Raw genomic sequence first — 18,823 nt, forward strand, 5'->3', positions numbered from 1 at the left:
CACCCCATATCATTAGTTTGATTGTTATTGTGTCACGTCGAAGTTTTAGCAATAACGTAATGGTATGAGGTTGGTAAACTTTCATTCTATAGTGAAATTAATTGAAAAGAATTTATCGTTTTTACATTTAATTAATATTCTATTAATTCACGCAACACGGAAGACCATTCAGTCCATCATGCCTCTGCCTGCCCTTTAAATGCTGTACAAAATAAGCCCAACTCTAGATTTATCCCTCCAGATTTCCGTGTCCAAGTATTCATCCAGTTCCATGTAGAAAGTTCCCATTGCATCTGTTTTCATCGCCCTTTCAGAAAGCTTATTCCAGAATCCAGATTTGGGGCGGCACGTTGACACAGCAATAAAGCTGCTGCCTTACAGCGCCAGAGACACGGGTTCCATCCTGTCTGTTTGGAGTTTCTACGTTCTCCCCGTGACCGCATGTGTTTTCGCCAGGTGCTTCAGTATCCTCGCACATCCCAAAGACGTGCAGGTGTGTAGGTTAATTGGCTTTGGTAAATTGCCCCTGGTGTGTAGGATAGTACTAGTGCATGGGTGAACGTTGGTCGGCGCTAGTGTGTAGGATAGTGTTAGAGTATAAGGATAGCTGGTCGACACAGACTCGCTGGGCCGCAGGGCGTGTTTCTGCTCTGTATCTCTAAACTGAGCTCAAATAAACTAAACTACAATAACTCTCTGAGATTCTGGTTAAATCTGTAAAAACATTCCACTTGAATTTACTCAGAGTCATACAGCATGGAAAAAGGCCCTTCAGCCCAACATGACCTTGCTGACCAAGATATGCCATCTACGCTAGTACCACATGCCTGCATTTGGCCCATATCCCTCTAAAGCTATCTTATCCATGTACCTGTCCAAATGCCTTTTAAATGTAGTTATTGTACCTTCCTCAACTACCTCCCCTGGCAGCTCGTTGCATATACCCACTTTAAAAAAAAGTCGCCCCTCAGGTTCCTATTAAATCTTTTGCTACCACCTTAAACTTATGTCCTCTGGCTCTTGATTCCCCTACTCTGGTTAAAATACTCTGCATTCACCTTACCTATTCCCCTTGTGATTTTATACACCTCCATAAGATCACCTTGTATGACGGAATTGCAGATGCTGGTTTACACCGAAGATAGACACAAAATGCTGGAGTAACCTAGCGGGATGGGCAGCATCGCTGGAGAGAAGGAATGGGTGACGTTTCAGGTCCAGACCCTTCTTCAGACGGGATTAGAACTATGTTGTGCATTCCTTCTCTCCAAAGATGCTGCCTGTCTCACCGAGTAACTCCAGCATTTTGTGCCTACCTTCCACATGCCACCTATGCTGTAAGAAATAAAGACTTCAATTTATATTTTCTCAATTCACAGATAAACTACTGGATGAAGTCAGGGATTAAAAATGTATGTGAATGTGGATGGAATGTACACAACACCAGGCGATACACAGTACAGGTGTTGCCCGACAGGTGAATGCCTGATTTAAGGACAGAGCCATGTACATACATTTGTTCTTACAAACCGAAGAACTTTTTTCCCCTTTCTCCCCCCACTTGTAGTAATTGATCCTTCTTATCAGTCCTAAGTGCTATTGATGCCATTTGGTACAATACGGTGGACGTGCAGTTACCATCGAGTGAGCGTTGCCTATTTTCCGACAAGGACAAAAATCGACTTACGGTCGTCTGCAGGAACTGAACCCATTTGTTACCCATCGGTAGCCTGCGTTGGGGAGGCTGAGAAGAAGTAAGTCGGCAACTTTGACGATATTTTAAATCGTTGGTTCAAATGTATTTTTCCTAAATCATGGAAATTTCCGGCATTAGATGTCGAAACAGATGACGCACAGCCTTGTTGTAGCTGTTGTGCAAGTTTCAGCACGCAAGGGGCTGGTGCTGAGAGGCAAGCAACATTGCCACAATATTCATTGCGAGCCTGTGGGTGACCGAGTGACTTAACTGATTCCATCTGGGTTTGTCGAAGCCCATGGACAAAATTGTGGTGTGTAAGAGGCTTTTGGAAGCGCAGGGAATAGAGGGCTATGGATCATGTACAGGCAGATGAGATAATTAATTATCATATTCAGCACAAACATTGTGGGCCAAAGGGTCCATTCCTGTGGTGTACTGTTCTAAGTTCAATATTCTAATTCTTTCCCCTTGGAAAAACTTTAGCTGGGGATGTGCCCACCATTGCCCATTTTCTTTTTTTAAACAAATGTTTTTAAATTGCCTCTGCCCTTAAAAAAAACCGCTAGTCAATGATTTAATTTAATTTTTATTAAATAATTTAATTTTGTGATTAATAAACTGCAGAAAATGCTTTGAAAACTCAAATCATTTTGATTTATCAATTCATTTATCGTACTACTTTAAAATAAGGGCAGTAAGCTCAAATGTTTGATCAATTTTCAGCCACAGATGAAGGTTTGTTCGAGCATCTGGTTTAAACCTACGGCCAGTCACTGTTCGGAATTCACACATTCATTTCACTTTAGACTTTACTGCAGACTTTAGAGATACAGGGTGGAAGCAGGACCTTCGGCCCACCGAGTCCGTGCTGACCACCGATTCACCATTCACCATACACACTAGGGGGCAATTTGCAATTTTACCAAAGGCAATTAACCTACAAACCAACACGGTCACGGGGAGAACGTGCAAACTCTGCTCAGACAGCACCCGCAGTCAGGATCGAACCCGGGCCTCCGGCGCTGTGAGGCAGCAACTCTACTGCTGCGCCAGCATGCCGGCCCCTTACATACTGAAAGAAAATTAAATGCCTATTACCACTGACTATGAGATTCATTTGGTGATCTGCCCTCCTCATATCCAATGATAATGTTTAGCACAGGCAATCGTTCATGAAGATAAGCTTGTGCTGTAATATATATACACACAGTGTAATGATGTGTACAATATCAGCATCTTTACTGAATTATTGCTTGACATTCAGCTGCTTACGAACCATGCAATTCCAAACTTGGACTGTTTTCTCTGGAGCATCGGAGGCTGCGGGAGAGCTGATAGAAGTATATCAAATTATCAGAGACATAGAGTGAGGGTAGATAGAATCTTCTTCCCAAGATGAAATGCCAAAGACTAGAAGGCATTGCTTTGAGGTGAGAGGGGCAAAGTTTAAAGGAGATGTGCAGGGCAAGTTTATTTAAAGAGAGAGGGGTGGGTGCCAGGGGTGGTAATGGAGGCAGATATGTTAGTGGCGTTAAGGGGCTTGTAGCTGGGTGCATGGAATGTGAGGGGACATGGATCACGTGCAGGCAGTGAACTAATCTTGGCATCATGTAAGGCACGGACATTGTGGGCCGAAGGGCCTGATCCTGTGCTGTGCTTATTCCTCTCATAATTTTGTGTACATTTATCAAGTCTACCCTCAACCTCCGACGTTGCAGAGGAGACCATCGAAGTCTGTTTTCTCTGCAATGTAGTTGAAACCCTCTCATCAATGAAGCATTTTGGTAAACCTCCTCTGCACCATCTCCAAAGCCACCATTTCTTTCCTGTAACAGAGTGGCCAGAATTACATGCAATACTCTAAATAATAACACACATCCGTTTTGGTCGCCATGTTATAGGAAAGATGTTGTCAAGTAGGAAAGGGTGCAAATAGGATTTACGAGGACGTTGCCAAGACTCAAGGGTCAGAGCGAAAGGGAGAGGTTGAGCAGGCTAGGACTCCATTTGTTGGAGCACAGGAGGATGAAGGGTGATCTTATAAATGTGTACAAAATCATGAGAGGAATAGTTCAGGTAAACGCACAGAGTCTCTTGCTCAGAGTAGGAGAATTGAAAACCGGAGGACATAGGTTTAAAGTGAGAGGGTAAGATTTAATAGGAACCTGAAGAGTAGCATTTTTACACAAAGAATGGTGGGTTTATGGAGCGAGCTGCCGGAGGAGGTAGCTGAGGCAGGTATTATCGCAAATGTTTAAGAAACGTGGAAAGGATAGGTTTAGAGGGATATGGGTATCTGGTGTTGTAAGGCAGCAACTCAACCGCTGTGCCACTGTGCCACCTTGGTGCCACATAAAACTCGCTCAGGAACGCAGCTAAGAAACATTTAGACAGGCACATGGATTGGACAGGTTTCGTGCGATATGGGCCAAACGCAGGCAGGTAGGACTAGTGCAGGTGGGGCACGTGGGTCGAAGTGGGCAAGTTGAGTGGTGTGGGTAAGTTGGCTGAAGGACCTGTTTCCAAACTCTATGACTCTTTGACATCACTTTGTCTTGATCTTTACCAGGTCTGGTAGTGTTCAATATTAAAAACAGTTCACTAAGAAAAAAGATACACTCCCCTGACACTTTTATTCAGCACTTTGAGATCGATTGAGAACAAAGGTAAAGAGACAAGACCAGTGTTACCTGATCTCTTGCTTATCACCTCCACAATGGATGATGGGAAGTAACCCACTCTGTCATTGCCAGTCCTGTTGTCATGGATACAGCCTTTCCATCTCCCATCAGGATGCTGTTCTAGAACCTGATTCAGGGAAATCGAAGAAAATACAAATTTAAACATCCTCAAACAAAACTTTGCTGACTCCTGGCCTCATTAGTGGTTGAAGTCAGGTCGTGTTTGACAGAATAATCAGAGCATTAAATAAATAATAAGCCGGAGACCTGCTCTCAGTCCAGAACCTGCAGCCTGTAAATCTGAGAATCCCACAGGAAAAGCAGAGCCAGATAACGCTGCAGAATTATTTACCAGCCAAGATGATTTGCCTTCTTGCAATTGATTTTGTTATACTGTGCTGCACATTGCAAGATCAAATTTGAAAGGGTTTGAAACGGATAAAGGCAAGTTCCACAGGAGCCAAGGGACGATTTTGTACGTGAGAAAAAAAACGGAAGCTTGAAGCCAAATAAGATGAGGTGAGAAGAGCTGGTTTCAGACGATGGTGCGATAATAAGAGATGATTTTTTCACTGAGCTTGTAGTGCAGGTGTTGGGATAATGTTTATTCTGGCTGAGATGTGAAGGGGTCACAGTCTCAATGTAAGCAGTTCATCTCTCAAGATTGAGAAGAGAATTTCTTAAATTAGACAGGTGCGAAGCTTTGGAATTCTCAGCACTCAGGAGCCATAGAGGCTCGATTGTGACAGATATTGGTAGATTTTTGGATATTAAGAGAATCAATGAGCATGGTCAGTGCAGGTACAGGTCCACCACTGATTTTCCAGCACCCTTTGTTCCAGAGCCTTGCTGGATTATCCGTTTTGCCAGTCCAACAGAGGTCACCGTCTTGAGGAGCTGAGATACCAGCCCGCAAAGTTGGCCTTGGACGTCAGTTATGGGAATGGATCGGCTGTCTCTGGCTGGGCCGGAGTTCCAGAGCCCCAGCCACAAGGGGCAAATTCAACCCACCGATCGGCCATGGAAGTCCCGATGAGTTTGGCTGCCTCATCCGGCCTAGGCTTCACATTTTTGGTGAGACTTCTGTGGGGGAGTATTTCAAGTGCGCTCTCGTATGTTGGTCCAGATTAAAGGACCACCAGTTGCCAGAAAATCAGTGGTGAACCTATAAATGTTGTTAATGTCAAAGGTCTTTATAAACGAGGGCTAAACAACCTGCTCCTAGTTATTTGGATTATGCTCCTTATGTTCTGATTCTTAATCACTTGCAGGTTAGAGGAGATTAGCTTCATTTGCCGTCGCCTTCAGCACAAGCATTGTGGGCCGAAGGGTCTGTTCCTGTGCTGTACTGTTCTATGTTTCCAGAATGATGCCTGAATTAGGGAGTTTAGGCTACAAGGTTGGACAGACCTGGATTGTTTTCGCTGGAATGCCAGAGGTTGCAGGGAGACCTGAGAGAAGTATATAAAATTATGAGAGGGATAGACACAGTAGACACTCAGAACGTTTTAGTCCCAGGATACTAAAGGGGCATAGCTTTGAGGTGAGAGGAGCAAGGTTTTAGGGAGATGTGCGGGACAAGTTTATTTACATGCTGCCAAGGGTGGTGGTGGAGACAGATATTATAGTGGTGTTTTTAAGAGGCTTTTAGATAAGCTCATGGATATGCAGGGAGTGGAGAATATGGATTATGTGAAGGCAGGTAAGCATGTTCAGCACTGACATTGTGGGTCAAAGGAGATTTTTAAGGTGGAACCTGACAGTTTCTTGATTAGTACCGATGTCAGGGGTCATGGGGAGAAGGCAAGAGAATTGGGTTATCATATATCATATCATATATCTACAGCCGGAAACAGGCCTTTTCGGCCCTCCAAGTCCGTGCCGCCCAGTGATCCCGGTACATTAACACTATCCTACACCCACTAGGGACAATTTTTACATTTACCCAGCCAATTAACCTACATACCTGTACGTCTTTGGAGTGTGGGAGGAAACCGAAGATCTCGGAGAAAACCCACGCAGGTCACGGGGAGAACGTACAAACTCCTTACAGTGCAGCACCCGTAGTCAGGATCGAACCTGTGTCTCCGGCGCTGCATTCGCTGTAAAGCAGCAACTCTACCGCTGCGCTACCGTGCCGGGAAGGATAGATCAGCCATGATTGAATGGTGGAGTAGACATGATTTGTTCTGGCTTTTTCTTGCCTCCTGTTTATTTCCCCCCCACCGCCCTCCCACCACACCATCCCACCCCCTCCCCCCCCCCCCCACCTCTACTTTCAGTCTGAAGAAAGGTCCCGACCTGAAGCGCCACCTATCCATTCCTTCTTAGATGCTGCCTGACCCACTGAGTTACTCCAGCATTTTGTGTTTTGCCTCTTGATTTTTCTATTTATTTATTTGTTTGTTTGTCATATGTAGGTTGGCACAGGGTCAACGATACAATGAAATATATTTGACAGGACAACGGGTCACCTCAGCAGTAATATTCCAAGGATAGATAAGATAAAAATGACATTAGTAAGGTAAAAAGACAATATTAAAATAATCAACATACATGATGTGAAATGTGTTTATGAGTTCAGAAGCCTGATGGCCTGATGGTAGAAACTGTTCTTAAGTCTGGTGGTACGCGCAGCCATACTCCTGTATCGTCTGCCTGACAGTAACAAGGAGAACAGCCTGTGTGCTGGGTGGCTGTGGTCCTTGATGATGCTGCGTGCCTTCCGCAGGCACCGCCGGTAGTAAATGTCCTGAATGGCCGGGAGACGGTTGCCAGTGATGTGCTGTGCCGTCTACACCACTCTCTGTAGTGATTTGTGGCTGTGGGCAGAACAGTTCCCGTACCAGACTGTAATGCAGCCCGTCAGCAGGCTCCCGATGGTGCATCTGTAGACGTTTGTGAGGATGCTGGCGTTCATGCCAAACTTCCTCAGTCTTCTCAGGAAAAAGAGCCGCTGGTGGGTCTTCTTTGTTATTGTGTCCGTGTGCAGTGTCCAGGAAAGGTCCTCAGTGATGTGCACACCGAGGAACTTAAAGCTGCTGACCCTTTCAACCTCAGCATCACCGATGTGGATGGGGAGGTGTCCACTCCCCCGCTGTCCCCTGTAGTCCACGATCATCTCTTTAGTTTTGCTGACATTAAGAGAGAGGTTATTTTCCTGGCACCAGCTGTTTAGTGCCTTTACCTCCTCTCTGTAGGCCGTCTCATTGTTGTCTGTGATGAGGCCCAAGATGGTCGTGTCGTCAGCAAACTTTAGGATGATGTTTGAGCTGTGCTTAGCAGTACAGTCGTGCGTGAACAGGGAGGACAGGAGAGGACTGAGCACACAGCCCTGTGGTGTGCCTGTGTTGAGGATCAGTGAGGAAGAGGTGTGGCTGCCAATTCTCACCACCTGGGGCCTGCCTGCCAGGAAATCAAATATCCATTCGCAGATGGAGGTCTCTAGTCCAAAATCAAGAAGCTTGGGGATGGGTTTTGAGAGAATAATAGGGAATGAATGCCGAGCTGTAGTTAATAAAGAACATTCTCACATATGTATTTCCTTTGGCCAGGTGGGTGAGCGCAGTATGTATTGCCATGGCGATGGCATCGTCCGTGGCCCTGTTTGGTCTATATGCAAACTGAAGAGGGTCCAAGGTGTCAGGGAGAGAGGAGCAGATGTGAGTTTTGACTAGTCGCTCGAAGCACTTCATGATGACTGATGTCAGTGCGACAGGATGGTAGTCATTTAAACAGGAGGTTACTGGTTTATTTGGAACAGGAACGATGATGGATGCTTTGAAGGAGGTGGGAACCACAGACTGACTCAGAGAGAGGTTGAAGATGTTGGTGAACACCTCTGCCAGTTGATCAGCACACGCTCTGAGGGCCCGCCCTGGAACACCATCCGGCCCTGGAGCTTTGCGGTCGTTGACCTTTTTGAAGGACCGCCTCACTTCTGCCGTTTGTAAGGACAGTGTGGTAGTCCCCCTGCACACCTGTGACTCATAGTGTGTTGTCTGCATCGAACCGCTGTGTTGTCTGCATCGTACCGGGCGTAAAAGGTGTTAAGCTGGTCCGAGAGCGATGCGGTCGGCTGAACAGTGCTCCTGTTTTTCCCATTGTAGTCTGTGACGCAGCGTAGTCCACTCCACATGCGTCTGGAGTCCGAGCTGTAGTAGTTAGATTCCACTTTGTTTCTGTAGTCTCTCTTGGCTTTCCTGGTGGACTTCCGGAGGCCATATCTGGCTACCTTGTAGGCGTTGAGGTCACCTGAGTTGGAGGCAGTAGTCCGTGCTTTAAGTTTAGCACGGATTTCCCGTCCGACCCAGGGTTTCTGATTTGGGTAAGTGCAGATGGTGGCTTTTGGAACCACATCATCGATGCACTTACTTATGTAGCCTAAGACAGAGTCTGTGTATTTGTTGGTATTGCCTTCTGCTGCTTCTTCAAACATCTGCCAGTCAGTTGTGTCAAAGCAGTCCGGTAAGGCCTCATCACCCTCATTGTTCCATTTATATATGACCCTGGGAACCGTTTTTTCCTGTTTTAGTTTCTGCCTGTATGCAGGCAGCAGTAGAATGGAACAGTGATCTGCCTTACCATAAACAGGGCGAGGGAGGGGCTTATAACAGTCTCTGAATGGGGTGTAACAATGGTCCAGGGTCTGCTCTCCCCTAGTGGGAAAAGTGATGTGTTGGAAGTATTTTGGGAGAACCTTCTTCATATTGGCTCTGTTGAAGTCTCCCAGAACAATGAACGCAGCCTCAGGATGGGAGTTCTCCAGCTCATTTACAATCCCATACAGTTCGTCCAGGGCTAGAGGTTTATCAGCCTGTGGGGGGATGTAAGCAGCAGTAAGCAGGACAGAACTGAACTCTCTGGGGAGGTAGAAAGGTCTAGCTTTAATGGTCAACAGCTCCAGAACTGGGGAGCAGTGTATAGTTAAAACGCAGACATCCATGGCTCACGAAGAGTTAACCATAAAGCACACTCCCCCTCCTCTCGACTTGCCTGAGTCCTTCGTTCTGTCTTGTCGGTAGACGGAAAAACACTCCGGAGTGACGGCACAGTCGGGTACGCTGGTCTCCAGCCACGTGTCCGTGAACACCAGAACACAGCAGTTCTTAATGTCCCAATGGTGTTCGATCCGTGCGCGCAACTTGTCTAATGTATTGTCCAGGGATTGCACATGAGCTAACAGAATGCTGGGCAGAGGGGGTTTGTTACTTCTTCGCCGGCTTCTGCACAGAGCGCCAGCACGCTTCCTCTCTTTGCTTTCCTCCTCCGCCGTGCAGGTAGACAAAACACCCAGGGGAGGCCGTCGTCTGTGTTATCAATAGCTGGCTTAATGTCCGCGTTGGCTGACGTTCCTATCTCCAAAAGTGTCTGTCGATCATACTGAACATGTGATAGTGTAGTATGTGCAAAAAGAGCAAGTTGTAAATAGTAAATCCACACAAGTTTGCTGAGTTGACTCGGAGCTCCCGTCAGTACAGCCAGCTGCACGGCGCACCACGTTTCTCCAAAGAGATGCATCATGGAAACGGGTCCTTCAGCCCACAGAATCCCTGGCGACCCGTTCACACTAGTTCTACGTTATCCCCCTTTCTCATCCACTCCCTACACGAGGGGCAATGTTGCAGAGGGCCAATTAACCTACAAACCTGCACGTCTTTGGGATTGGGAGGAAACCGGAGCACCCGGGGGAAGCTCACACGGTCACAGGGAGAACGAGCAAACTCCACACAGACAACACCCGAGGTCAGGATTGAACCTGGGTCTCTGGCGCTGTGAGGCAGCAGCTCGACCAGCTGTGCCTCTCCACCGCCCCTGCGCACTTTAAGCTGCCCTGTTAGGTTTACGCCAGGCTTCCACGTTAAACTGAACAAATTCATTCATTCATGAATGTGGATGGAGCTGTGACACTGATCAGGGGAGACGTTTTGATAAGGTAGGCGGGATGCTTCCTCTCCCATAGGATGTGACTGAGTTGGGAAGAGGAGGATATTGATAGTTATTATTGCTGGCGATGGCTCGCCTACAGCTCCACCTGCTGTATTCCTGGGGCATTGACAGGAAGAACCACAGCTTAATTGATTAGTAATAAGGAATTGCAGAGGGGGAGCGTAGAGTAGGAGGGCAGGAGAAATCGCAGAGGGGGAGCCGTAGGAAGAAGGGTCTCGACCCGAAACGTCACCCATTCCTTCTCTCCCGAGATGCTGCCTGACCTGCTGAGTTACTCCAGCATTTTGTGAATAAAAGGAACTGCAGACGTTAGTTTATACCGAATATACACACAAAGTGTTGGAGTAACACGACAGGTCAGGCAGCATCTCTGGAGGAAAAGGATGGGTGATGTTTCAGATGGGAACCCTTCTTCAGCTTTTCTCTCCAGCTGCTGCCTGACCTGCTGAGTTACTCCAGCACTTTGTGTCTATCTTCAGATTAATTGATTAGTTTAGCGATACAGAATGGAAACTGTCCCTTCTGCCTACCTAGTCCACGCCGACCATCAATCACTCATTCGCACTAGTTCTACACTATCCCACTTTCTCATTTACTCATCAAACTCCACACAGACAGCACCCGAGGTCGGGATTGAACCTGGTTCTCTGGTGCTGTGAGGCAGAAGCTCTACCAGCTTTACTTTACCAAGTCTGCACCAACCAACGACCCACCTACACTATCACTAACCTATGGACTAGGGACAATTTACAATTTTACTGGTCAATTAAACTACAAACCTGTACATCTTAGGAATGTAGGAGGAAACTGGAGAAAACCCATTTGGTCACGGGAAGAACGTACAAACTCCGTACAGGATCGAATCCGGGTCTCTCTATAATGCAGTGAAGGCTTTCTCAAAGTTTCTTGATGTCACCAAAGTGGATTGTAATATTGCCTCAACATCTGACTCCCAATGGCAACCACAGCTTGGACTCTCCAAGCTTGGACCGTAGAAGCAACCAGCTCCAAGGGAAGGAATTTGGATATGGAGGAAGTTGCACAATGTAATCCTACCACTGATGCCATTCCTGCAACTCACGGGCCATGGTCTATGTGCTTAGTGGGATGTCTGGGTGAAAGATTTTCATGAAGGTCACTACCAGGGTAGAGAAGATTGTGCAGGAACAAAGAACTGCAGATGTTGGTTTATACCAAAGGTAGACACAAAGTGCTGGGGTAGCGGGTCAGGCAGCATCTTTGGAGAAAAAGGATGGGTGGCTCAGACTCAGAAAAGATTGTGCATTGCCAAACAGATGTCACCTTCCTTTAAGACCTTGTGGATTTAGACTTTACTTTAGACTTTAGAGATACAGGACAGAAATGGGCCCCTTCACCCAACCGCGTCCACGCTGACCAATGATTGCTGTACACTGGGTCTATCCTACATACTAGAGGCAATGTACAGAAGCCAATTAACCTACAAACCTGTACGTCTTTGGAATGTGGAAGGAAACCGGAGCACCCGGAGAAAACCCACGCGGTCATAGGGAGAACGTGCAAACTCCAATACGGACAGCACCAGTAGTCAGCAACGAACCCCGGGTCTCTGACGCTGTAAGGCAGCAATTCTACCTCTGTGCCACCGTGCCGCCCCAATGGAGTTGCCATTGTAATCACAGTTATCGAGGGTTTTATGAAAGGATGCAAAATCTTCCACCTACTGTAATAATGTCTCCTGTCTTGACGTTAAGGCTGGTCAGGTCATAGTTGTTACAGTAGTCCTTCACCGCCCTGACCTGCAGGGCTGCTGATGCATCTGCAAGGACCGAAAGAAGAGCCATTATCATCGGCCATTATCATACAGTATAGAAAAAGGCCCTTCAGCCCATCGAGACCCTGCCAACCATAGGTACCCATTTACACTAATCCTACACTAATCCCATTTTTTTTTTAGACAGATACAGCATTTAAACAATCCCTTTGGCCCACCGAGCCACTGCTGGTCATCAGTACCCATTTACACTGATCCTACACATCCGTTGTATTTATTATTTTTAGAGAGATACAGTGTGGAAACAGGCCCTTCAGCCCACCGAGTCCCTCCCTGCCTGCCGTCCCTGCACCCATATGGAAACAGGCATCAAGTCCCTGCCAACTGTAAGCGCCCATCTATATACTAAAACTCCCATTTATTTGTTTCTGAACTACAGCCAAAACGGTTCATGATAGCAGGACAATTTTAGGCCCACCTTACTCACCATGTGCTAATGGAAGAAGTTTCATTGAAATCGGTGTTATATTGTTTAAGTTATTCACATTTTAAAGTTTAAATCTATCTCCTAGGGAGGGAGGGGAAGGGGGGTTGAGTGGGATGAAGTGGGGGGGAGGGGAAGTGGAGGGGAATAGGGAGGGGGAGGGGAAATGGAGGGGAGGGGGTGGGGGGAGGAGAGGGAGGAGAGGGTGCTGCACCAATGCAGGAGAGGTTTGGGCCCAACGGGGCAACTTGGTCTAGTTTACTCTAATCCTGCGCTAATCCCATTTTTTATCAGAGACACACCATGGAAACAGGCCCTTTGGCCCACAAAGTCCATGCTAACCATCTGGGAGGAGTTGGCTGCGCCTAACGGCTGCGGCTCTCTGGCAGTCTGTTTGTCTTTTTTTCTTTTTTTTTTGTATGTGTCGGTGTTGGGATGGTTTTTGTTTCTGTTTTTGGCTGTGTATGTGTGGTGGGGGGGGTGGGGCGGGGGAAACCTTTCTTTTATTAGGTCTCTTCCCCGGGGCGCAGCTCGCCCGCGGGGCCTTCCATCGCCGGTGCGGCTCGGCTGCGGGACTTAACATCGCCAGCGCGGCTCGGCCGCGGGATGTTTCAGTGCCCGGTGCGGCTCGGCCGCTGGACTTAACATCGCCAGCGCGGCTCGGCCGCGGGACGTTTCAGTGCCCGGTGCGGCTCGGCCGCTGGACTTAACATCGCCCGGTGCGGCTCGGCCGCGGGACGTTTCAGTGCCCGGTGCGGCTCGGCCGCTGGACTTAACATCGCCCGGTGCGGCTCGGCCGCGGGTCGTTTCAGTGCCCGGTGCGGCTCGGCCGCGGGACGTTTCGGTGCCCGGTGCGGCTCGGCCGCTGGACTTAACATCGCCCGGTGCGGCCGCGGGACGTTTCGGTGCCCAGGGCGGCTCGGCCACGGGGCCTTGCGGGGGCTGTGCGTGTCGTTTGCCTCGGTAGGGGTCGAGCTGCCTGTCCGTGGGTGCGGGGGGAAGAGAGGGGAAGTTTTGTTGCCTCCATCACAGTGAGGGGGTGTTTGGAGTCACTGTGATGGATGTTTGTGTTGGGGTCGGGTGTCCTGTGTTCTTTTCTTTTTTGCTGTGTTTTGTGTGACTGCTGAAATTTCGTTCGGTGTAAAAAGCCGAGTGACAATAAAGTGTTGTTATGTTATGTTATGCACTAATCCTACGCTAATCTAATCCAACGTTATTCTCTCCAAATCGTTATCAATTCCTTCTAGATTCTACCATTAACATATTTCTCCTCAAATTCCTATCAACTCCACCAGATTCTTCCACCCCCCTGCAAATTGTGAGCAATTTACAGAAGCCAAATAATCTTCTGATTTGCATATCTTTGGGATGTGAGGGGAAAAGGAAATACTCGAAGGAAACTTCGAGTGGTCACACGGAGAACAGTCATAGAGTCACACAGCAAGAAAACAGGTCCTTCGGCCCAACTTGTACATGCCGACCAAGGTGCCCCATCTGCACTAGCATTTGGCACTCATCCCTCTAAACCTTTCCTATCCATGTACATTGCCATGAGCGTGCAAACTCCACACCGACAGCACCCGAGGTCAAGATTGAACCTGGTTAACTGGAGCTGTGAGGCGGCAGCTCTTTCACCAGTAGAGTCATACAGCGTAGAAACAGGCCCTTCTGCCCAACTTGCACACACCGGCCAACATCCCCCATCTGTACTGGTCCCACCTGCCTGCATTCAGCCCATATCCCTCTAAACCTGTCCTATCCAAGTGTTTCATGCAGCTGCGGTGGGCTTGTCTAGGAAAACGCAGCAGAGAACAAAGTGTCTTTAGACTTTACCTAGCGTAGAAACAGGCACTTCGGCCAACTGAGCCCGTGCCAACGAGCGATCACCCGGACATTAGCACTACCCTACACACTAGTGACAATTTATAGAAGCCAATTAACCTACAAACCTGCATGCCTTTGGAGTGTGGGAGGAAACCGGAGCACCCGGAGAAAACCCATGGGGTCACAAGGAGAACTTTCAAACTCCGTACAGGCAGCACCCACAGTCAAGATTGAACCCGGGTCGCTGTCGCTGTGTGGCAGCAACTCTACTGCTGCGCCACCACGCCACCCCTTTGCCTTCTCCAAAGCATCCCCTTCACCAACACCTCTCCAGACAGAGCCTGCCCTCTTTATTCCCCCATCTCCCCGGCTGCTCCCAGCCTTCTTGGCTTAAACGAACCTCTGAGCATTTGCTTGATTTCTTTGCTTGCTTGTGTTGCTGTGAACTGGTGTACAATGTCCAGGGCAGTCTGGTTGTAGGTGTTCTTGATATGTGCGTTAACTCCACTCTAAAAGACAAGAAAGAAATCAACGGCCGGTATATCATCTATACGGTGCCTACCTGCGTACGCGGGCCGGGGACTTGCCGTGCTCGCCGCGGACCCACGATGGAGGACTCGCTCGCCGTGGTCAGAGGGCCGAGGGTCACCCACCGTGGACCGACGACCGTGGTACCGCCCGGTAGGCCCGGCTCACCCACCGAGAACGAAGGGAGACTCGGCGGGGGTGGGTGGGGGGGTTGGGGTAACACTGCCAGATAGGAATCAGTTCAGTTTATTGTCACGTGTACCGAGGTACAGTGACAAGCTTCTTGTTGTGTGCTGTCCAGTCAGCAGAGAGACAATACGTGATTACAGTCAATGCATTCACAGCGTACAGGCATAGATACATGTGAAGGGAATATTCAGCAATCGGCAGATGTATTCAGAATCCGGCAGTAGATGGAAATATTCAGTGAACTTTTGTAACTCTGTTGGTGCCAAACACATGGCGACACTTGTGTACTGCCTGGGTGAGGTGTGCTGTGTGATTTTACCAGGGTGCATGCAAAACAAAGCACTTCGCTTTACATGTGACAATAGAGTCATCATTCAATCATTGAATTGAATCATGTAACGGAGCAAAATGCCTGCCTTTTATAAAACTAATGTCCAAACACAGACCTATAGCCAAATCTCAGCAAGAGGGTTCAGGGCAGGTGACCAAATCTGGACAAAAGGATGGATTTTAAGAGCGTCTTAGTTTAGCTTAGGTTAGAGACACTCAAAAATGTGGTGCCTGGGCAGGGTGAGGCAGCCGACCTCGACATCATCGGGACGTCCACATTGATTTGCCCCCTGCGTCCGGGGCTCTGGAACTCCGGCAGATCTGTCCCCACAACCGACTTCCGAGGCCGACTGTGTGGGTCGCTATCTCAGCCCCTGGGCAGCCACCGCGGCAGACCATTCCAGTACCGTTATGATTCCTCTTGGAGGCTGTAAGTTCTGTTGATCCGGCAAAACGGAGAATCCATAAAGGCTCTGGAACCAAGGGTGCCGGGAAATCAGTGGTGGACCTGCGTTAGACCATGGCAGAGGAGCAGAGTGATGCCATTCTGAGTATACCTGGAGTTACAAAGGGGGGATGTATTTCTGCTGGAGTGTGCAATTGCAACATGTTACAGGTCTGGTAAACCTACACCATACTCCTGCAAAGTGCTCCGTATCGCCCACTGTTATTCTCACGAGGGATCTTACTTCCAACAGCAAGCGAACCACATCAGTCTTCCCACACAGTGCAGCTTCATGAAGCGCGGTTCCTGCTTTTGTCTGCCGGTTTATATCGATTCCGGCCTGCAACAGGAGTCTGGAAAAAAAAACGCACAGTCAGCGTCAAACAGCACACACACTGGCCCTTTTGCCACCCAATGCCACCCTGCCCATCAACCTCCCATTCACACCAATTCTTCACGTCTACGCCTCATTTCACTCCTTCCATACTCGCATTGACACCCTCCCTACTACGGTTGCCAACTTTCCCACTCACAAATAAGGGATAAAAGGTCACCACCTGACCTCACCCAGCCAATGGTCACGTGCTCCTGCTCCACCAATGGCGGCCGCCCGGGCCGGGAGGCGGGTTGCTATGCAAACCCGTTAGGCGGTGCCCGGGCCTCCGGGCCTACACTGTCTGGGTCTACAGCGGCCCCCGGGCCTACGGTGTCCGGGCCTATAGCGCCCCCCCCTGGGCCTAATACGGGACAAGGGCGGTCCCATATGGGACAATCAAATTTTGCCCAATATACGGGATGTCCCGGCTAATACGAGACAGTTGGCAACCCTACTCCCTACACACTAGGAGCAAACAGTGGCCTATTGACCAACAAACGTGCATGTCTTTGGGATGTGGGAGGAAAATGGAGTACCCGGAGGAAACCCACTGAATCTGGGCCGTCCATCAATTACCAGTTCACACTAGTTCTATGTTATTCCACTTTTGCATCCTATCCCTACACACTAGGGACAATTTACAGTGACCAGTGAACCTACGCACCCGCACATCTTTGGGATGTGGGAGGAAACCTGAGCACCCAGAGGAAACCCACGCAGTCACAGGGAGAACGTGCAAACTCCACACAGACAGCACCCGAGCTCAGGATTGAACCTGGGCTTTTGGCACCTTGCGGCTGCACCAGCAAGTGAATGTGTATTTAAGAATATAAGTGGCACTGCGATAGAGTTGCTGCCTTACAGCACCAGAGTCCTGGGTTCGATCCTGACTACGGGTGTTGTCTGTACGGAGTTTGTACGTTTTCCCTGTGACTGTGTGGGTTTTCTTCGGGAGCTCCGGTTTCCACCTACATTCCAAAGACGTGCAGGTGTCAGTTAATTGGCTTCTGGAAATTGCCCCTAGTGTGTAGGGTAGAAGTAGTGTACGGGGTGATCGCTGGTCGGTGTGGACTCAGTGGGCCGAAGAGCCTATTTCCGCGCTGTATCACTAAAGTCTAAAATCTACTCAGTCCTGCTCCCTCAGAATGGTATTTCTAAAATCTGAGCCTCTAACTCGACTAACAAAATGATTTGCACAGCATTTTAAAAAGGTGGAGTGCATCTACACTGAAAGCTGTAGAGATTTTCTTGCTGAGTTCAGGGAAGAGGGAAGATTATCACTCAGACAGCAAATCATTTTCACTTGCTCTACACTGTGTAAACCTTCCACGGAAATCATTTGAGATTAAATTAAATCATTAAAACAAGTTGAGGCCAAATTGTTAATAGCTGGGAGGAAAGTAATGATTGACCTTCGCTGACAGTGTTATAGTAATGGAGTCTTACAGCATGTAAACAGGCCCTTCGGCCCAGCTCGGCCATGCTAACCAAGTTCATAAATTCATAAATTGTAATTGCAAAATTATGCCATTTGATCCATTATGTCTACTCCGCCATTCAATCGTAGCTGATCTATCTTTCCCTCTCAACCCCATTCTCTTGCCATCTCCCCATAACCCCTGACACCCCATACTAATCAAGAATCTGTCAATCTGCACCTTAAAAATACCCAATGACTTGGGGTCCACAGCCGTTTGTGGCAATGAATTCCACAGATTCACCAACCTCTGACTAAAGATGTTCCTCCTCATCTCCTTTTTAAAGGTACTTCCTTTTATTCTGAGGCTATAGCCTCTGGTCCTAGGCTCCCCCACAAGTGGAAACATCCTCTCCACATTCACTCTATCCAGCCCTTTCACAATTTGGTAGGTTTCAATGCGGTTCCCCCCCCCTCATCCTTCTAAACTCCAGCGAGTACAGGCCCAGTGCCTTCAATCGCTCATCATATGTTAACCCAATCATTCCTGGGATTAGGTTGCCCCCATCTAAGCTGATTCCATTTGCCCGTTTTTGGCCCATATCCCTCTAAATCGTTGCTATCCATGCACCTGTCCAAGTGTCTTTTAAATGGTGTTATAGTACCTGCTTCAACTACCCCCTCTGGCAACTCATTCTATATACCCAGCACCCTCTGTGTGAAAAAATTGTCCCTTAAGGAACAAGGTTTTATTTTCATATGTGCCGAAATGGAACAATGAAATTCTTACTTACAGCAGCACAACAGATCTGCAAACACAATACTCAATAGATAATATAATTACAAGAAAAACAAAGTTCAATAAATTTTTAAAAGTCCAGTCAAGCCCCTTCTTCAATTGGACGTTGCTGTACTTTACCTTACACTATATGTTATTCCCTTTATCCTATATTTGTACACTGTGGATGGTTCGATTGTAATCATTTATAGTCATTTTGCTGATTGGTTAATACACAACAAAAAAGCTTTTTACTCTACCTCGGTACATGTGACAATAAACTAAATTAAACTGAATAGAACAAAGATGGTGCTAGTGTACGGGGGGTGGGGAGATCAATGATTGGGTGCAGACTCGGTGGGCCGAAGGG

General features: G+C 48.0%; 1 protein-coding gene across 9 annotated transcripts in view; it reads right to left on the bottom strand.

The window, feature by feature from the left end:
• Positions 1 to 18,823, bottom strand: part of caskin1 (CASK interacting protein 1) — a 383,904-nt gene that overhangs the window by 81,680 nt on the left and 283,401 nt on the right. For all 9 annotated transcript variants that reach the window (XM_078418132.1, XM_078418134.1, XM_078418130.1 and 6 more), the window contains exons 7-10: positions 16,127 to 16,235; positions 14,791 to 14,899; positions 12,033 to 12,127; positions 4,390 to 4,507 (exon numbers count right to left, since the gene is read on the bottom strand). In XM_078418132.1, coding sequence (XP_078274258.1) covers positions 4,390 to 4,507; positions 12,033 to 12,127; positions 14,791 to 14,899; positions 16,127 to 16,235 — 431 coding nt within the window. The remainder of the gene's footprint in view (positions 1 to 4,389; positions 4,508 to 12,032; positions 12,128 to 14,790; positions 14,900 to 16,126; positions 16,236 to 18,823) is intronic.

The sequence above is a fragment of the Rhinoraja longicauda genome, chromosome 21, assembly GCF_053455715.1.
Source record: "Rhinoraja longicauda isolate Sanriku21f chromosome 21, sRhiLon1.1, whole genome shotgun sequence".
Lineage (NCBI taxonomy): Eukaryota > Metazoa > Chordata > Chondrichthyes > Rajiformes > Arhynchobatidae > Rhinoraja > Rhinoraja longicauda.